Source organism: Schistocerca cancellata, chromosome 6 (assembly GCF_023864275.1).
Source record: "Schistocerca cancellata isolate TAMUIC-IGC-003103 chromosome 6, iqSchCanc2.1, whole genome shotgun sequence".
NCBI classification, from domain to species: domain Eukaryota; kingdom Metazoa; phylum Arthropoda; class Insecta; order Orthoptera; family Acrididae; genus Schistocerca; species Schistocerca cancellata.
Genome location: NC_064631.1, coordinates 641,546,587 through 641,564,789, shown reverse-complemented (window position 1 = coordinate 641,564,789; position 18,203 = coordinate 641,546,587). Strand labels below are relative to the sequence as shown.

Below are 18,203 nucleotides of genomic sequence, written 5' to 3'. Positions count from 1 at the left end.
CAGTTTGTTCTTTCCTCATAACCATATGTGTGACAAAATGGCTTCTAGGAGGAAGGCTGAGTTTAGAGGGAAGATGAAGGTGAAAAGTATTGCTATGTTAGAATAGCTATTAAGTAATGATCATAAGTTTGATGACTCTGATAAAGATCCAGATTACCAAGAGGCAGAAAATCCAATTGACGAATGCAGCAGAAATGAATAAAATGAGGTAAGAAGTATTACTAACCTCAAATTTGCTTTTGCATGTACACAATGGTATTTACTGTAGCTAACTGTCCAGTCACATAAATGCAGCCACTGTCAAATGCCTCAGTAACCACCTTTTGCAGTGCGGACCTCTGTGAGACATGCAGGAACAGAGTCAGCAGTTTTCTGGTAGCTACTGACTGGAAGGGAGCCGTGCTGACTCCAATGCTATGGACAGCTGCACTGGGTTTCTTGATTGCGGATACAAGATGTGAACAGCCTGGTCGAGGTGGTCACACACATTCTCAAATGGGTTTAAATCTAGGAAGTTTGTTGGCCAGGGGAATGTGGGAAACTCATCCTGATGGCTCTTCAAACCATATTGCATTGTCCTGCTGGTAGATGACAATCATGCTGAGGAAATACAAACTACATGTAGGGGTGGATGTGGTCACCAAGGATAGATACATACTTGTGTTGATCTATTGTATCTTTCAGAAGGATGAGATCACTCAGGGAATGACACAGTAACATTATCTAGACCACAATATCTCTCCTCCAGCATGGACCCTTCTGACAACCATTGCTGGGTGTTTTCTTTCAGATGTTTCACAACATACATGCAAACAGCCACTTTTCACCAGAAAATGACCATCTGTCACTAAGTTGATGTCCAGTTGCAGTATTGGTATGCTAATCGCAACCTCCATTGCTGATTAATAGAAGTCAGCACGGGTGCACAAACCAGGTGCTGCGGAGGTCCACACTTAGTGATGGTTGGAGAATGTTTGTCAAGGACACATTATTGGTAACCCCTTGATTCATCTGGGTGGTCATTTGCTCAACAGTTGCACATGTATTTCCCTGTACACATCTCCACAGCTGTCATTCACCCTTGTCGTCTACAGCCCATGGTGTACCACAGTTACCTTAATGCCAGTTTTGGGCAGTGCCATTATGCCAAATTGAACCATGGCAGAATGTGAACAGCTTACAAACTTAGCCATTTCAGAAATGCTTTCACCCTTGGCCCAAAAGCCAGTGGCCATGTCCTTTTGAACATCAGATAAATTGTTCCGTTTCTGCATTACGGCAATGACTGAACTGTTTTTTGCGTCCCCTCAACATGCTTTATATACTCTCCACTGCTAATAATGCCACCTGCAATCTATGAGTAGTTATTGCACACTGACATCAAACATAGGCAGTGGTCACATTAATGTGACTGAAACAGGTACATGTTATGGATAATTGCAGATGTATATGCTGTAGTTACCACATTATACACATTAGGGATTAATGCAGAGAAATATAATTGAATGATATATACTTTAATATTCTCCTATGCATATGATTCTGTGTATATTATGTTTGAAAGAATTTAATTTGCATTTCTAGTTACTATAAAGTATCTAAGAAGAAAGGGAATAGGGGTAAGAGATGGGAACCTGGTCCTAACAGTAACTGCAGGGAAAGGTGTTTTCATGGCTGCATACAAGTAACCAAAACAAAGAGAAAAACAAACAAAACTGACAGTCCACCAAGATGGAGTACAAATATAAGATACTGTATGATGTCATCTGGCGAAAAACACATTGAATATTCATGTTGTTGTTGTTATTGTGGTCTTCAGTCCTGAGACTGGTTTGATGCAGCTCTCCATGCTACTCTATCCTGTGCAAGTTTCTTCATCTCCCAGTACCTACTGCAACCTACATCCTTCTGAATCTGCTTAGTGTATTCACCTCTTGGTCTCCCCCTACGATTTTTACCCTCCACACTGCCCTCCAATACTAAATTGGTGATCCCTTGATGCCTCAGAACATGTCCTACCAACCGATCTCTTCTTCTGGTCAAGTTGTGCCACAAACTTCTCTTCTCCCCAATCCTATTCAATACTTCCTCATTAGTTATGTGATCTACCCATCTAATCTTCAGCATTCTTCTGTAGCACCACATTTCAAAAGCTTCTATTCTCTTCTTGTCCAAACTATTTACCGTCCATATTTCACTTCCATACATTGCTACACTCCATACAAATACTTTCAGAAATGACTTCCTGACACTTAAATCTATACTCGATGTTAACAAATTTCTCTTCTTCAGAAACGCTTTCCTTGCCATTGCCAGTCTACATTTTATATACTCTCTACTTCGACCATCATCAGTTATTTTGCTCCCCAAATAGAAAAACTCCTTTACTACTTTAAGTGTCTCATTTCCTAATCTAATACCCTCAACATCACCCGACTTAATTCGACTACATTCCATTATCCTCGTTTTGCTTTTGTTGATGTTCATATTATATCCTCCTTTCAAGACACCATCCATTCCGTTCAACTGCTCTTCCAAGTCCTTTGCTGTCTCTGACAGAATTACAATGTCATCGGCGAACCTCAAAGTTTTTATTTCTTCTCCATGGATTTTAATACCTACTCCGAATTTTTCTTTTGTTTCCTTTACTGCTTGCTCAATATACAGATTGAATAACATCGGGGAGAGGCTACAACCCTGTCTTACTCCCTTCCCAACCACTGCTTCTCTTTCATGTCCCTCGACTCTTATAACTGCCATCTGGTTTCTGTACGAATTGTAAATAGCCTTTCGCTCCCTGTATTTTACCCCTGCCACCTTTAGAATTTGAAAGAGAGTATTCCAGTCAACATTGTCAAAAGCCTTCTCCAAGTCTACAAATGTTAGAAACGTAGGTTTGCCTTTCCTTAATCTTTCTTCTAAGATAAGTCGTAAGGTCAGTATTGCCTCACGTGTTCCCATTTTTCTACGGAATCCAAACTGATCTTCCCCGAGGTCGGCTTCTACTAGTTTTTCCATTCATCTGTAAAGAATTCGTGCTAGTATTTTGCAGCTGTGGCTTATTAAACTGATTGTTTGGTAATTTTCACATCTGTCAACACCCGCTTTCTTTGGGATTGGAATTATTATATTCTTCCTGAAGTCTGAGGGTACCTCGCCTGTTTCATACATCTTGCTCACCAGATGGTAGAGTTTTGTCAGGACTGGCTCTCCCAAGGCCGTCAGTAGTTCCAATGGAATGTTGTCTACTCCGGGGGCCTTGTTTCGACTCAGGTCTTTCAGTGCTCTGTCAAACTCTTCACGCAGTATCGTATCTCCCATTTCATCTTCATCTACATCCTCTTCCATTTCCATAATATTGTCCTCAAGTACATCACCCTTGTATAGACCCTTTATATACTCCTTCCACCTTTCTGCTTTCCCTTCTTTGCTTAGAACTGGGTTTCCATCTGAGCTCCTGATGTTCATGCAAGTGGTTCCCTGATCTCCAAAGGTCTCTTTAATTTTCCTGTAGGCAGTATCTATCTTACCTCTAGTGACATAAGCCTCTACATCCTTACATTTGTCCTCTAGCCATCCCTGCTTAGCCATTTTGCACTTCCTGTCGATTTCATTTTTGAGACGTTTGTATTCCTTTTTGCCTGCTTCATTTACTGCATTTTTATATTTTCTCCTTTCATCAATTAAATTCAATATTTCTTCTGTTACCCAAGGATTTCTACTAGCCCACGTCTTTTTACCTACTTGATCCTCTGCTGCCTTCACTACTTCATCCCTCAAAGCTACCCATTCTTCTTCTACTGTATTTCTTTCCCCCATTCCTGTCAATTGTTCCCTTATGCTCTCCCTGAAACTCTGTACAACCTCTGGTTCTTTCAGTTTATCCAGGTCCCATCTCCTTAAATTCCCACCTTTTTGCAGTTTCTTCAGTTTTAATCTACAGGTCATAACCAATAGATTGTGGTCAGAGTCCACATCTGCCCCTGGAAATGTCTTACAATTTAAAACCTGGTTCCTAAATCTCTGTCTTACCATTATATAATCTATCTGATACCTTCTAGTATCTCCAGGGTTCTTCCATGTATACAACCTTCTATCGTGATTCTTAAACCAAGTGTTAGCTATGATTAAGTTGTGCTCTGTGCAAAATTCTACCAGGCGGCTTCCTCTTTCATTTCTTAGCCCCAATCCATATTCACCTACTATGTTTCCTTCTCTCCCTTTTCCTACACTCGAATTCCAGTCACCCATGACTATAAATTTTCGTCTCCCTTCACTATCTGAATAATTTCTTTTATTTCATCATACATTTCTTCAATTTCTTCGTCATCTGCAGAGCTAGTTGGCATATAAACTTGTACTACTGTAGTAGGTGTGGGCTTCGTATCTATCTTGGCCACAATAATGCGTTCACTATGCTGTTTGTAGTAGCTTACCCGCATTCCTATTTTCCTGTTCATTATTAAACCTACTCCTGCATTACCCCTATTTGATTTTGTATTTGTAACCCTGTATTCACCTGACCAAAAGTCTTGTTCCTCCTGCCACCGAACTTTGCTAATTCCCACTATATCTAACTTTAACCTATCCATTTCCCTTTTTAAATTTTCTAACCTACCTGCCCGATTAAGTGATCTGACATTCCACGCTCCGATCCGTAGAACGCCAGTTTTCTTTCTCCTGATAACGACGTCCTCTCGAGTAGTCCCCACCCGGAGATCCGAATGGGGAACTATTTTACCTCCGGAATATTTTACCCAAGAGGACGCCATCATCATTTAATCATACAGTAAAGCTGCATGCCCTCGGGAAAAATTACGGCCGTAGTTTCCCCTTGCTTTCAGCCGTTCGCAGTACCAGCACAGCAAGGCCGTTTTGGTTATTGTTACAAGGCCAGATCAGTCAATCATCCAGACTGTTGCCCTTGCAACTACTGAAAAGGTTGCTGCCCCTCTTCAGGAACCACACGTTTATCTGGCCTCTCAACAGATACCCCTCCATTGTGGTTGTACCTACGGTACGGCTATCTGTATCGCTGAGGCACGCAAGCCTCCCCACCAACGACAAGGTCCATGGTTCATGGAGGGGGGGGGGGGGGGGGGGGGGGTGAATATTCATGGACTACAAAAAAGTGTTTTTTTTTTGGAATACTTAATATCCAGAGTAAAAGAAAACTGTTAAACTCCCTCAGGAAATGGAAGGAGAAAATAACAGCATCATCCAGAAGAGTATTCAAGAGCAGATACTGAATTTTTCAATACTTTCATAGACAGATTGCCAGCAAATACCAACCATTACAAAAGAATTGACAGTGTGGACAGGAAATTCATGACTGCAGAAATCACCTGTATCCACTGATACATTTCGATGGATTTTTGTATGAGAGCACAACATATCCTTCAAAAATCTGAAATCAGACCTCTCTGCATTTTTCATTGCCTTAATATAAAAACAGATGAGGCAAAAAAGGAGAAATCCTTATCTTATTGACTTGACTTACACCAGCATAAATCAAAAGCTGGGCAGGATGCTATTATGCTTGATGCAGAAGAGTCATAGAAAAATGAAGGCCTTTACCTCATTAAGTCTGATTTGCTGCACGCCCTATCTACCTACAAAGTTCTAACTGGTTCTGCTTTCCACAAAAAGAAACTCTTCTGTTACAAACTCAGCATCCATTCTTGTTCAGAAAAACACAGATATTTCTATGTGTCAGAAGAAGGAACTTCTGGCAGACAAGCTGATGAAACGCAATTGTTTACTGATGCACCTTGAGTGACATAACAATCAGGGAAAGAAGTAAATAGCCATACCTGACAACTGCTGATCCAAAACAAGAACTAGGCCATTAATGAGTATGGTTGAAACTTACAGCAGGTGGTAGATTCAAAACTGTCTCACACATATTTCCATAAGTGGAGCATTCAGTGTTGTCTTCTGATCACAATTTTGGTGTCATTGAGAATTTTGTATGGAATCATTGGCAGCATATATTCTCACTTAAGGAATGGGAAGAGTTCTTGAAAAATTGTCAGAAGATGAAATCTATGACTGTTTACCATATGACCACAGACGATTTTGTGAAGATTTCAGACTTGTAGGAAAACTTCAAGCTAGCTTGCACAACATGCTCTATGAAAAGTCTGGCATTAGAAATGTTGTGAAGATGGATTTCTCCAGTCAGGAACCTAAAAATCTGAAAGTATGTGATTCATAAAATGATAAAATGGGTCCTATATCACTAAGACAAAGAGGTCACCCAGAGCAGTTCATCAAAGGCTTCAAACTCTCTCTTCTAATTCTACACAGAGGTCCATGATCCATGGAAACAACCAAACTGAATGCTGTTATTTCTTTGCTACTAAGTTTTTCATAACAGTCCTTGCATAAAAAGTTTTTGGGCTAATTACCACATCAAATTTGGATAAAATTCCAAGCTTTTGATGACTGCCCCCATCATCATAATCAGGAGCTACAACAGATTGTTGTGAAATGGCAAGGCTTGCACTTTTATACCCACAGGATGGCATCTGATTGGCTGTAAAACACCCTAGTGTCAACTTTGAAATGGTGGGTACTGAGGTGATGTCCTCTAAGTCCACAGATTTTGTTTGCACTGTCTATCCTACATTGCTTGCAGCACCATCATTCACGTCAGGCAATAAACCATGAGAAGTTTCCTCTGTGCTTTTTCTTTATCAAGTACACACTTCAATGCACTGCTAAGTGCATAGCCTGTGTCTCTATTCAAGTTGGTTTCACAAAGTCTAATTCCACGGCCTCCCTGATCACAGAGTCCCCATACGTCGGAAGTGTGAGCAAGTATTTTCATTTGTTCAAACAAAATCTTGTGCTTATTTAACAGGCTGTGCTCTGCTACTCCTGATTTATCCAAATACCTGTATTTGAGGTGATCTGATGCTCAACAAGTGATGGGCAACAGTCTGTATAGACTGGCTCATATAACTTTTACCACACTCACATGGAATGTTATAAATACCTGACATTCTCACGCCAAGATTATCCTTTACTGCTCACAAGATTTATTTAATTTTTCTGGGCAGCTGGGAGACTGGTCTGATTCCTTGCCTGTTTCAGACTGTACGTATCTCGCTAGTTGTTACATCACACAATGGAAGCCATGCTATGTGTTAGTCCTGTTGGCTTGTTTGAATGGCATCACGTCTTGGTTTCCTTGACAGCACTGATCTAATATCCTGGACAAATACCTGTTGCATCTGTATGCCATCATCAGAGGATTAATCTAAGAGCCAATGTGAGGCCCTTCTCTGAAATAGTCCTGACTCTTTATCCTAAGGTGTTCAGCATAGGTCTCTTCCGAGCTGGTTGGTGCAAGCAATGCCCAAAGAGATAAAGATCTGAATGCATCAGTTTCCTGTACACAGAATGGCCGAGTTGTCCATCTCATTTCCAACCAACCAACACATCTAAGAAAGGTAACTTACTGTCCTTCTCCATCTCCACTGTAAATTTTATATTGGGATGTTAATCATTCAAATAATCAAAGGACTGCTGCAGCATCTCTCTGCCATGTGGCCAGATTAAAAATGTATTATCAGCATATCTGAAGATGCAGGAAAGCCAGAAGGGAGCACTGTTCAACACTTGTTCTTCAAAATCCTCCATGGAAATGTTAGCTATGGCTGGTGACAGTGATGAACCCATGGCTGTTCCATCAGTCATTTCATAATAATTTCCACCATGCAAGAAGTAAATGGACATCAAAGTGTGCCAAAATAATTTCAAAACTTCAGGGGAAAAATGAGCAGCCAATAGTTTTAATGTGTCTTCCACCAGTACCTTCATAAACAGAGAAACCACATCAAGGCTTACTATGGCTTCATTCACCTCTATCGTCATCTGTTTTATGGTATCAAAAAATGTTTGTGAGTTTTTCATTAGATATCTGTAATGGCTGACTATCAGTGCCAATAATTTAATTATGTACTTTGCCTGGCTGTATGTAGAAGAGCTGATGGCACGAATAATTTGTCTCAATGGAATGCCAGCTTTGTGTATCTTAGGCAGGGTGGCACAGGTGCTCTTAGCCTTAAATTCTTCACAGGTTCATCAGAGAAACCAGACTTCTTTAACAGCTCTCCTGTTTTTATTCTAAATGCCAATGTGGGATCTTATCTGAGAATACAGTATGTGCATTCTCCCAATATCAGACCCATCTTTATGATAATTTGTAGCACTGAAGATAAGCATAGTAATCCTCTTTTCAGTTGATAAGACAACCAATTCTTCATTCTTCTCCAGCAATCTCAGTCCATGTTTCTCTATTCTGCAATTATTTGACTTAGGAGGCTTAGCTATCTCCAAAATCTGGTTATTAGCAAACTTCACCTCATCTGATGCTTCTTCAGGAAAATACTGAACCAATATTCTACTCCAGTGATAATCTCCGTCAATGGTAGCTTATGTGGAGCTAGAGCAAATTTCAGTCCTTTGCTGAGAACTGAGATGGTGCCTTCTTCGAGTTTCATGTTGGCAAAGTTGATAACAGTGCAATGAAAGCCACTTGGCCTGGCAGTTCCTAGTTCATGGTTAAGGTGCTCAAATTTATCAGCCTGTTTCCCCATTGTCTTGCTTAAATTAGCTCATTGATTCACAGCCAAAGTCATGTCCAACCATTCCCAGTCCCATGGTGAGGATAAAAATGGCGATGGAGGCAGTCATTGAAAGCTTGGAATTCCATCCAAATTTGATGCGGCAAACTGAGAACTTTTTATGCATGTTCTGTCTCGTTTCCATTACACACCAGAAGCTCATCATGGTTATTACAAGGCATTTCATGTAGATGAGAAATCCAAATAAAATAATGAGAACAGTGAAAGTGAAATCTGAATGCTGCTATTAGTGTTTACAAGTCTTAATCTTAGTAAATTTAATTACATTATATCACCTCATTAATTTCTTTTTCTAATTAAAGAAATTATTTCCATTTTGTGACATTTCCAGTGCATTCTTTAATGTTCAAATATTTAATAAAAATATCAAGAAACACTGGGACACTTTAAATGAATAATTATATTTTTATAAAGCTTTGTATCTAATAACTTCAAAACACTAAAGTGTCACTTAGTATGTTTTACACTCAAGTCCCTCACTTGACAGACACATTACCCTTTTGCATTTGCCTCATATTGACACAGGCAACAGCAGGTTTCCCAACAGGTGAGTTGAGTCTCACTGGCTAAGTTTCTGTTTCAATGGAAGACAGCAGTTTGAACTTGTAGGTTAAGGGGATCAGTGTAACAGCCTGTGTTCTCTCTAGTCCCTGTCTCCCGTGTACAGGCCACCTAACCCTATCACTGACAAGCCACTCACAGTCTAGTGAGCGAGTAGTGATAGATCCCATACTTCCTGTGAAGGAGACAGGATCCACTGGAGAGGATAATACTTGAAGTATCTTTGGCACATGGCTCTTGGGAGGTCTCTCAACACACCCGTTTGCAGCAGCTTACAATCATTTGCCAGTAGTCAGAGTGACATCCAGTTGATTACAACATCAACAAAGTCATCCTGTGTCTGAAAACGGCATTCACAGTGGGGCTACATTGTGACTGGTGCAATATTTTACAACAGTGAACAAATAACTTAAAAATAAACCTGTTGATTCTCTTTCAATATCTGCATCTGTTAAGGAGAATGTGTTAGTAATTCCCTTTAAGAACTGAAACAGTTTGTGCGCAGAATGAGATTTATCCAAGAGAAAAAGGCAATATAAGTAATTAGGATAAAAATTACTAGTTTCTGAAACATTTTGTCAGTAACAAACTTGACAATTTATGAAAATGCAAAGAATATACACATCCTGGTGAATGGAAAAACTAAAAGTAACACAATGTGTTAGGAATGTTCACAGTAACTAAATTGCAAACACCAATTTACTATGAGATAGGTTATACACAATATTCATAACTGCTGAAAATTTTCAAAAAAGTATATTTATTTATATTGATATACACTAAAATTTGGGGTGAACCAGTCCTTAAACAAGGATACCACTCCTCAAATTGTATAAAGCACAAATATTGATTACACCTGATACTGTGGCATATAATGTTTGAAAAAATACAATACATCATGAATCATGAATGAGTTTTTTACAACCAACAAGAAAAACCCATTTAAAGTTTACACTCTTGGCTTACAAAAGTTCTCAAAAATATGTTTATTTACAAAGATGTGTTCCAAAATATGTGATAAAATTATGGAAGGACTTTTTTTGAGTGCGCACATTGTTGCCAAAAGTTTCTCAAATGCAAAAATGAAGTTTACAATTGACAACACAGTATGAGCTTTTCACAGCTTTTGCTAATGTCTGAAAATGCACAACATATCATGATACTTGTAAGTATTGACACAATCAATTAAAGATTATTCAAAAATGACATAAACAGTAAAATCTTAGAATATAGAATTTTGAATTGGGCCTGTAGGCGACTTGCCTACAACAAATAATTGCATAGCCGTCCAGTATAATGAGTTAATGAAGTAATATTTATTCGTGAAAACTCACAATGAGAAGAAACTAAAAACAACAGAAAAGTAACAAAAACTAGGAGATCCTATAGTCTTACGGCAAAGATAAAAAAACAACACATGACCAAAAAAAACTCTCACGCACTTTTGATCTCACTTTGCACCAGACATGAAAAATATCACTGCCACGCAGGAATGCAGGAATGTACCCAAAGGCACACGTCTCTTTTCATAGAAGGCCACAATAGTGGTCTGTAAGCAGCTTTATTGTAGCGTTGGCTCCTGGGTGCGATAGTGTGTGGACACTGTCGAATGCCATCTTGCGCAATATTTCTGAAATGAATGGTCTTGGTCTGCCCTGAGAAAAGTCCCACCACAGCTTCCGCTTGGAGTTAGGCACCAGAATTTGCTCGAACTTCAGACCTGTAGACGGGTCGTTTAACAGCTGTCGTAGCTCTGCATCCTTGGTCTGTTCCACTGCAGCAAGTTTATCATAGTCTATAATTTCTGAAATCCCGCAAATACATGAAAAATAGTCAGCCACTAAATTTTCTGTGCCTCTTAAATGGCGTATATCTGTCGTGAACTGACTTATGAACTCAATATAACGGAACTGACTTGGTGAGCATTTATCACTGGTGTTTTTAAAAGCCGATATTATGGGTTTGTGGTCTGTAAACACAGTCACTGGTCTAACCTCTATTTGTGGGCAGAAGTATCGAATTGCTTTGTAGATCGTGAACAATTTTCTGTCATACGCGTTCCACTTCTGTTGTGCAGTCTGTAACTTTTTAGAGAAAAACCGTAGTGGTTGCCATTGCCCTTCTACACGCTGGTGTAGTGCCACCCCTATTGCTGACTGGCTCGCGTCTACAACAATAGCTAGCTGTGTGTAGTGAACTGGGTGAGCGAGCAACACTGCTTTGCTGAGGCTTGCTTGAAGATCATTAAATGCTTTGTCCATTTCTTGTGTCCACTTAACTATTCGTCGACCTTTGGTGTCGTGTCCCTTGAGTACATCAGTGAGTGGTGCTTGCACCGCAGCCGTTGCTGGTAGGTGACGCCTATAAAAATTTATTAATCCCATGTATCGTTGTAGCTCTTGGTAGTTTGTCGGTTTTGGAAGGGCCTGTATCGCCGCGATCTTCTCTGGCATAGGCAATATATCTTCTGATGACACAGTATGGCCGAGGAAAGTGACTTGGTTCTCGTGCATGACGCATTTATTTTCGTTTAAAACGACTCCGTAGTCAGATAGATGCTTGCGAAGTTGACACAGATGCTGTTCATGTGTTTGACTATCCGGAGAGAAAACCAAAATGTCATCAAGATAAGCAAAGCAAAATGTTAATCCCTTTATCACCTCGTCGATAAATCGCTGCCAAGTCTGTGCTGCGTTCTTAAGGCCAAAAGGCATAAATAAAATCTTGAATAATCCAAATGGTGTAATCACTGCTGTCTTCTGAACATCTCTTGGAGCCATCGGTATCTGGTTGTATGCTTTCTTGCAATCGAGGACGCTAAAAAATTTTCGCGCTGGCCAAAGCACATGTGAAGTCCTGTGTATTAGGTACTGGGTATCTATCTGGAATGGTTCTTGAGTTTAATGCTCAGTAATCCCCACACAGTCTCCATGATCCATCTTTCTTACGTACTAAGTGTAGGAGTGAAGACCACGGACTGTCTGACCGGCGAATTATTCCCGCCTGTAACATTTCCTCGAATATCGCCATTGTTTCTGCCAATCTCTCTGGTGCGATTCTACATGCTCGTTGTGAAACTGGTTGTCCTGGCATGGTATGAATATAGTGAACCGTACTATGTTTAACTTCTTTTGTCTGTCCGTCAGAACATCTCCGAATCTTCTCTTTGTCATGTAGCTCTTCGGCTACAGAGTTGCCAATCGCCTGTAGCTTCTCACAAGTTGTATGCCCTTTAGTGCTTGATATTGCACTGTTGTCCGTCAGATTTAACAAACATTCCCTTGTAAGTCGACCGCCAACTCGAAATGTGCCAGAAAATCAGCACCCAAAATAGGTTCTGACATACAAGCTATCACAAAAGACCAGGTAAACTGTTTGGAAAAACCCACATCAATCTTGCACACTTTACATCCGTACATGTTAATCACCGAGTTATTCACTGCCTTCAAACGTGGCTGTATGTCTTTTTCGTTGTGTGGCGCATGGCTGACAGGAAGCGAACTAATGTCTGACCCGGTATCCACCAAAAACCTTGTACCCGTAAGTACGTCTGATACATACAATCTTTTTGATGCAGGAGGCATATGTATTGACGACTGTTGTCGCTGAGATGAAAACACTGCACTGTTTCTGTACATACCTTGGCTGTCTGTGTAGGTGCATGGTGATGTACATCTTGTAGCATCTCTCCCAAAACGTTTATGGTACCAACACACCTTACGCTCGTCCTCTTGTTGACTTCGTGTTTCACGCCCAGCCTGGTCTCTCTTGCGCTTAAAGATAACTTGTGGTCGTTGTAGCATGCGTAGTTGCGCTCGCAAACCCTCTATTGCAGTTTTTAAATCTCTAATTTCGTTTGAACTTTTTGTTGTTTGTCGTGTTGCGACCGTGGCACAGTTTACTGTTATATCGTCAGTTTGGTCTTGCTGGTAATGGTAGTTACCGTACGTGGCATCTGTCAACGTCATTGCGACTGTTGCAGTAGGCTCGTGCGTCTCGTAGATTCTGTCTGCAGGGAGCAGCAGTTTGTCAACTGATCTTTCGTCGTATATAGCTAGTGTAGTTCTTACTTGCATTGGTAGCTGTTGTTGCCATACGTGGAGTAACAGTCTATCAGAGACTGTCGATCTATCTATCAGGCTGCGTAAATGACGCCAGTATTCTGATGGGGTCCTATCTCCCCGTTTCTCTTGGTACAGTACTTGTTTGACTCTGATGTCATCTGACTTCACACACCGAGAAATTAATTCTTCTTTCAGTCTACAGTATGCTCCTTCAGTAGGCGGGTTCACTATAATGTCAAATAACAAAACCGAGGTCTGATGGCCCAAATTACTTATCACCAAGGTGAACTTCTTGTGATCACTGACTATTCTTTGTTGTAGAAATATATTTTCCATTACCGCAAACCATGTGTGTGACTGAGAAGGCATGAATGGGGGCGCCCGTAATTGCAACCGTTGAGTTGGTGAAGCGTTGAAACCAGCAGGTACTTCCGCTGCTGTTACTTGCTGTGGTTGTGCTGCCATGGTTGTTGAACTAACGTCATTCCTTTGGTCCGGTATATGCTTTAAGTTCATATCTTTAGAAATATGCAACTATAAAGTTTCTATCTCATTCTGAAGCCTATGAATTTCTTCCGTTATTGAATCGTATCATTTGCCGTCTTTGTTCATTGCTTTTGCAGTTAATGTTCGACGTAGCTAATGAAAGATTTAAAGTTCTTTAATCGGAGGTCACCAATTATGTAGGTGACTTGCCTACAACAAATAATTGCATAGCCGTCCGGTATAATGAGTTAACGAAGTAATATTTATTCGTGAAAACTCACAATGAGAAGAAACTAAAAACAACAGAGAAGTAACAAAAACTAGGAGATCCTATAGTCTTACGGCAAAGATAAAAAAACAACACATGACCAAAAAAAAAACTCTCGCTCACTTTTGATCTCACTTTGCGCCAGACATGAAAAATATCACTGCCACAGACCTATCTGGCACATACAGTCTCACACAAAGGAAAATTCAGAAGTCAGCTTGTATATTAAATAAATGTGTGAATTGCATGGATGTTTTTGCTTCTATACTGGCTTGCCAGTGATAACTACTGAGTGTCAGACTCAAAAAAAAAAAAAAAAAAAATTGTGGAACACTAATGAATCATACCTTCTGCTTGGGACAGTCAACAATAACCATAGAATAAGTTATAAATTGATATGATATGAAACACCTCATGGCAACTTCAGCCTTAGTGGATTCATGGATAAAAGTATGTCTCCTCTTGCTTTTTCATCCACTGCTACAATACTCTGTGAGGCACTTTAGTGGTAGCAACTGTATTGCTTTCATTAATTACTCGAAACTGTGATCTGTCTCTTGACACATATCCCCGTGTATTGTTTTTGTGAGTAGTGATACAATTTGTATTCTTTATGTGGCAGTCATATGTGCCATATTCTTAGGTTTATCTTACTCATTATTCAGCAGTTTTCAACTTAAAATATATATCTTACATCTGGTCAAAAAAAAATTCACTTTTGCAGTCATGTAACCTGGACCTACAACCAGTTCTGGATTTGCAGACATGACATTTAATCATAAAATCACTCTACTAAAAATATTAACTGTACATAAGCTTAACAGCAATGAATCACACAAAAACAAAAGACAGTGATATTCAGCTGTAGAAATGTCCGTGAATAACAAAGAAAGCACATGACAGTAATAATATAAATTGAACAATAACATTTTTCTAATGTGTTGCTAAGGAATAAACCTATACCTATTACTGTATGATCTATCACTGTCTCAAAGAACCCAATTCAGTAATACTGCACAACAAACTTGATACTAACCCATTTTGAGATTTATCACAATGTGGGTGTGACACAACTGACTAATTGATATGTGACAAGTGTAGTGTTTCTTTATCTTCTGATGCTCTTTGAGAGTCCCAGTCTTCTTTGCTTTCTAATGTGATCAGATGTTGATTTGTTTGGGGTTTATAAAAAAGTGAAAATTATCATACTGATGATTCATGTATTTGTTTCATATGTAGGCAGTAGTGTCCCTGCATAATTGTTGATCCTGAAGAAGATACTGGGTTCTTGTGAACAGATTATCTGCTGCCCCTCACACTGACACGTTACAATCATGAATGAAGTAAATAGCCTACTGCATGCCATCGACAGCAGTATCCAGGGCAATAAACATGAAACTGAGGTTCTGCAATGCCCATCTCCTGTATTTCAACTAATGGATTCTGCACTTCATGCTGATCTGAGTCAGACATTATGCAAACATCTGCACCAGTTGTGCCATTTGTTACAGCAATGCATCAACAGAACAATGTTTCACACAGCCATACAGCAGTGTCTGGTACTGCATACAAGAGTAACAACCTCTCTGCCCATCAGCTCCCAGGTCCTCCAATGTTGTGTTTGCAAACAAGGGTTTTGTTATTTGTGCCTCACCAACGAGATACAAGGTTTACAATAATGGAAAACATTCTCACCCAGTGCCAAATCCGTGACAACACCCAAACAATATTATACACTTCTGATGTCATCAGTGTGAGGGCAGTTTGTGGTACTGTGAACAATGAATAAATTTTCAGCTGCCAAGACCACTAAAATCAATTATTGATATAGATAACCAGTTTTGGCAATTCTTTGTTGCCATCTTTGGATCTACATTTACATCACCATTTACACTGACCACAAACTCATCAGGTTAGCATTCCAAAAGATCAAAGACTAGTTCTCTCATCCCCAGTTTACAACACATGTCTGCCATTTCACAGTGCCAACAACTTCACAGCTGACTACTTTTCTTGTATCAGCAGTGTGACATCGGCTTTCAACTACAGTGACTTTGCCAATGCTCAGTCTTCCGATCAACAACTTCAGATGTTATTAAATGACTCCTCCACCAGCCTACATTTCCAACTGTTGGTTGCACCCAATGGTGCAGTAAGTATGTGGTGCAATATATCTATAAACAACTCAAGGTGTAATATCATGCCCCAGTTTTGACAGACTGATTTCAAACAACATCTACACTCTGATGCAGCCTGGGGCCAATGCCCCAGTCAAAGAGATGACTGATCAATTTGTGTGGCCTTCAGTCAGGAAAGATACACATGACTGGACTCGTGCACACATCCAGTGCCAATACAGCAAGATTCAACAGCATAAGCATGCAAATACGTCCACATTGACCTAGTTGACATGTACTCCCATCTGAGGGCTACAGATAAATATTCATGGTGTTGTACAGATGCATATGGTGGTGGTATACAGATGCATATGGTGGGCAGAGGCTGTTTTGATCACGGATATATCTGCTAAGATGACCATAAGATGTTCATCAAGACTTGATTGGCATTTTTCGGTTGTCCTCTTCACATCACTATAGACCAAGGGCAACAGTTTGAGTCCAACCTTTTCAATGAACTGTCAGAATTGTGTGGTTTACAGAGACATTGTACCACAAGCTTCCACCCAGCAAGCAATGGCTTGGTTGGGAGATGGCGCTACAACTTAAAAGCCACCCTAAATGTGCCATAATGCTACTCAGACTCGAGTGTTGTCCCTGGTTCTGCTAGGACTATGCACAGCCTTCAAAGCAGATCTCAGTTTCTTATCAGCACATCCCAGCAGATATCCTCACCTGCTCACTACTACTAGATGAGTCACAATTTCCTTGCCTGATACAACTGTGAGAACATGTAGTATGGGTGTGGCACCCTTCTGAATTGCACCATGAATCTCACCTAGTTTTCATGCACAAGGCACTAGCAGACTGCTCTCACATCATGTTTCACATGGATCTTGCCAGCACTCCATTACAACCTCCCTTTCATGGACCTTTCTGGTTCTATGGTAAGATGAACACACAATGGACATTTTCCAAAACAGCAAGTGAACCAAAGTCTCCACTGAGTGACTTGAGCCCACCCGGATTTTACCACTTACTTCCAACAGCAGCATGAGGTCAATAATGGAACCAACACTTCACACTCCTCGCCCACTGTGCTCTACCAGTGGTGCACCTTCTGACCACCACTCCCAAGAACCTGCTGTATCACCTACTTAAGTTACGTGCCCACCTCACCCAGCCATCCACACATGAGCTGGTCACAAGCTCACATTAAAATTCCCCTTTATACCTGGTTCTCTGCACTTTGGGCAGCGGGAAAGGGCTGTGTGTGTATGACATAATTGGCTAATCAATATGTAAGGAGTGCAATGTTTCTTAATCTTCAGGTGCTCTTTGAGAGTCCTGTTCTTGTTTTTTTCCCCCTAATGTGCTCAGATGATGATTGTTGGCTGTGTACAATAAAGTGAAAGGTATCACACCAATAATTCACATACATTTTTGTATGAAGACAGTAGTGTTCCTACAACAACATTAGCTCAACATTATTCTTCATTTGATGTTTCAATTTAGCATAGAGGTAATGCTTTGCAGACATACAGCTTATTGGAAATATCACCAAAATGAATGTACTTAGCAAACATAAAATATTCCTGAAGATGTTAATTCTAACATGACTGTGCAGATTCAGACTGAAGTCAGTTTACTTAATCTGTCTAAAAGACTGTTTCTAACTTACCAAAGCAATGTGGAGAACTGGATTATCATAATCATCACTGCCCTACTTCGAAATGGTTTCAGCAGCAGTCTCTTTGATTCATGCATGGCAACTTTTACTAATGAGCAGTTTGTTTTCCTGCTGTCAACACTAGATGACAATTCAGTTTCTGTTTTCACTTCTTCTTTCAGCTGTTTAACCTGAAACATAATTTTTGAAACTAGAAAGTTATACTTATGTGCAATAGGGTATCCATACAAAAAACTAAAATAGAGTCAGCAAGGAAACTGCATTTCAAGGCATATTGCCAAAAATCAAAGCAGCCAGATATAGTGGTCAAGTGTCTGTGAATTGCGTTTGCCTGAACATGTTTGTGTGTGTATGTTGTCTAAT

At 40.0% G+C, this 18,203-nt stretch overlaps 1 protein-coding gene across 3 annotated transcripts in view; it reads right to left on the bottom strand.

The window, feature by feature from the left end:
- Positions 1-18,203, bottom strand: part of LOC126191525 (synaptic vesicle glycoprotein 2C-like) — a 242,118-nt gene that overhangs the window by 122,458 nt on the left and 101,457 nt on the right. For all 3 annotated transcript variants that reach the window (XR_007538365.1, XR_007538364.1, XM_049932424.1), the window contains exon 5: positions 17,832-18,010. Coding sequence is in view for 1 of the 3 variants with exons in the window: in XM_049932424.1 (XP_049788381.1) it covers positions 17,832-18,010 (179 nt within the window). In the remaining 2 variants the exon portion in view is untranslated. The remainder of the gene's footprint in view (positions 1-17,831; positions 18,011-18,203) is intronic.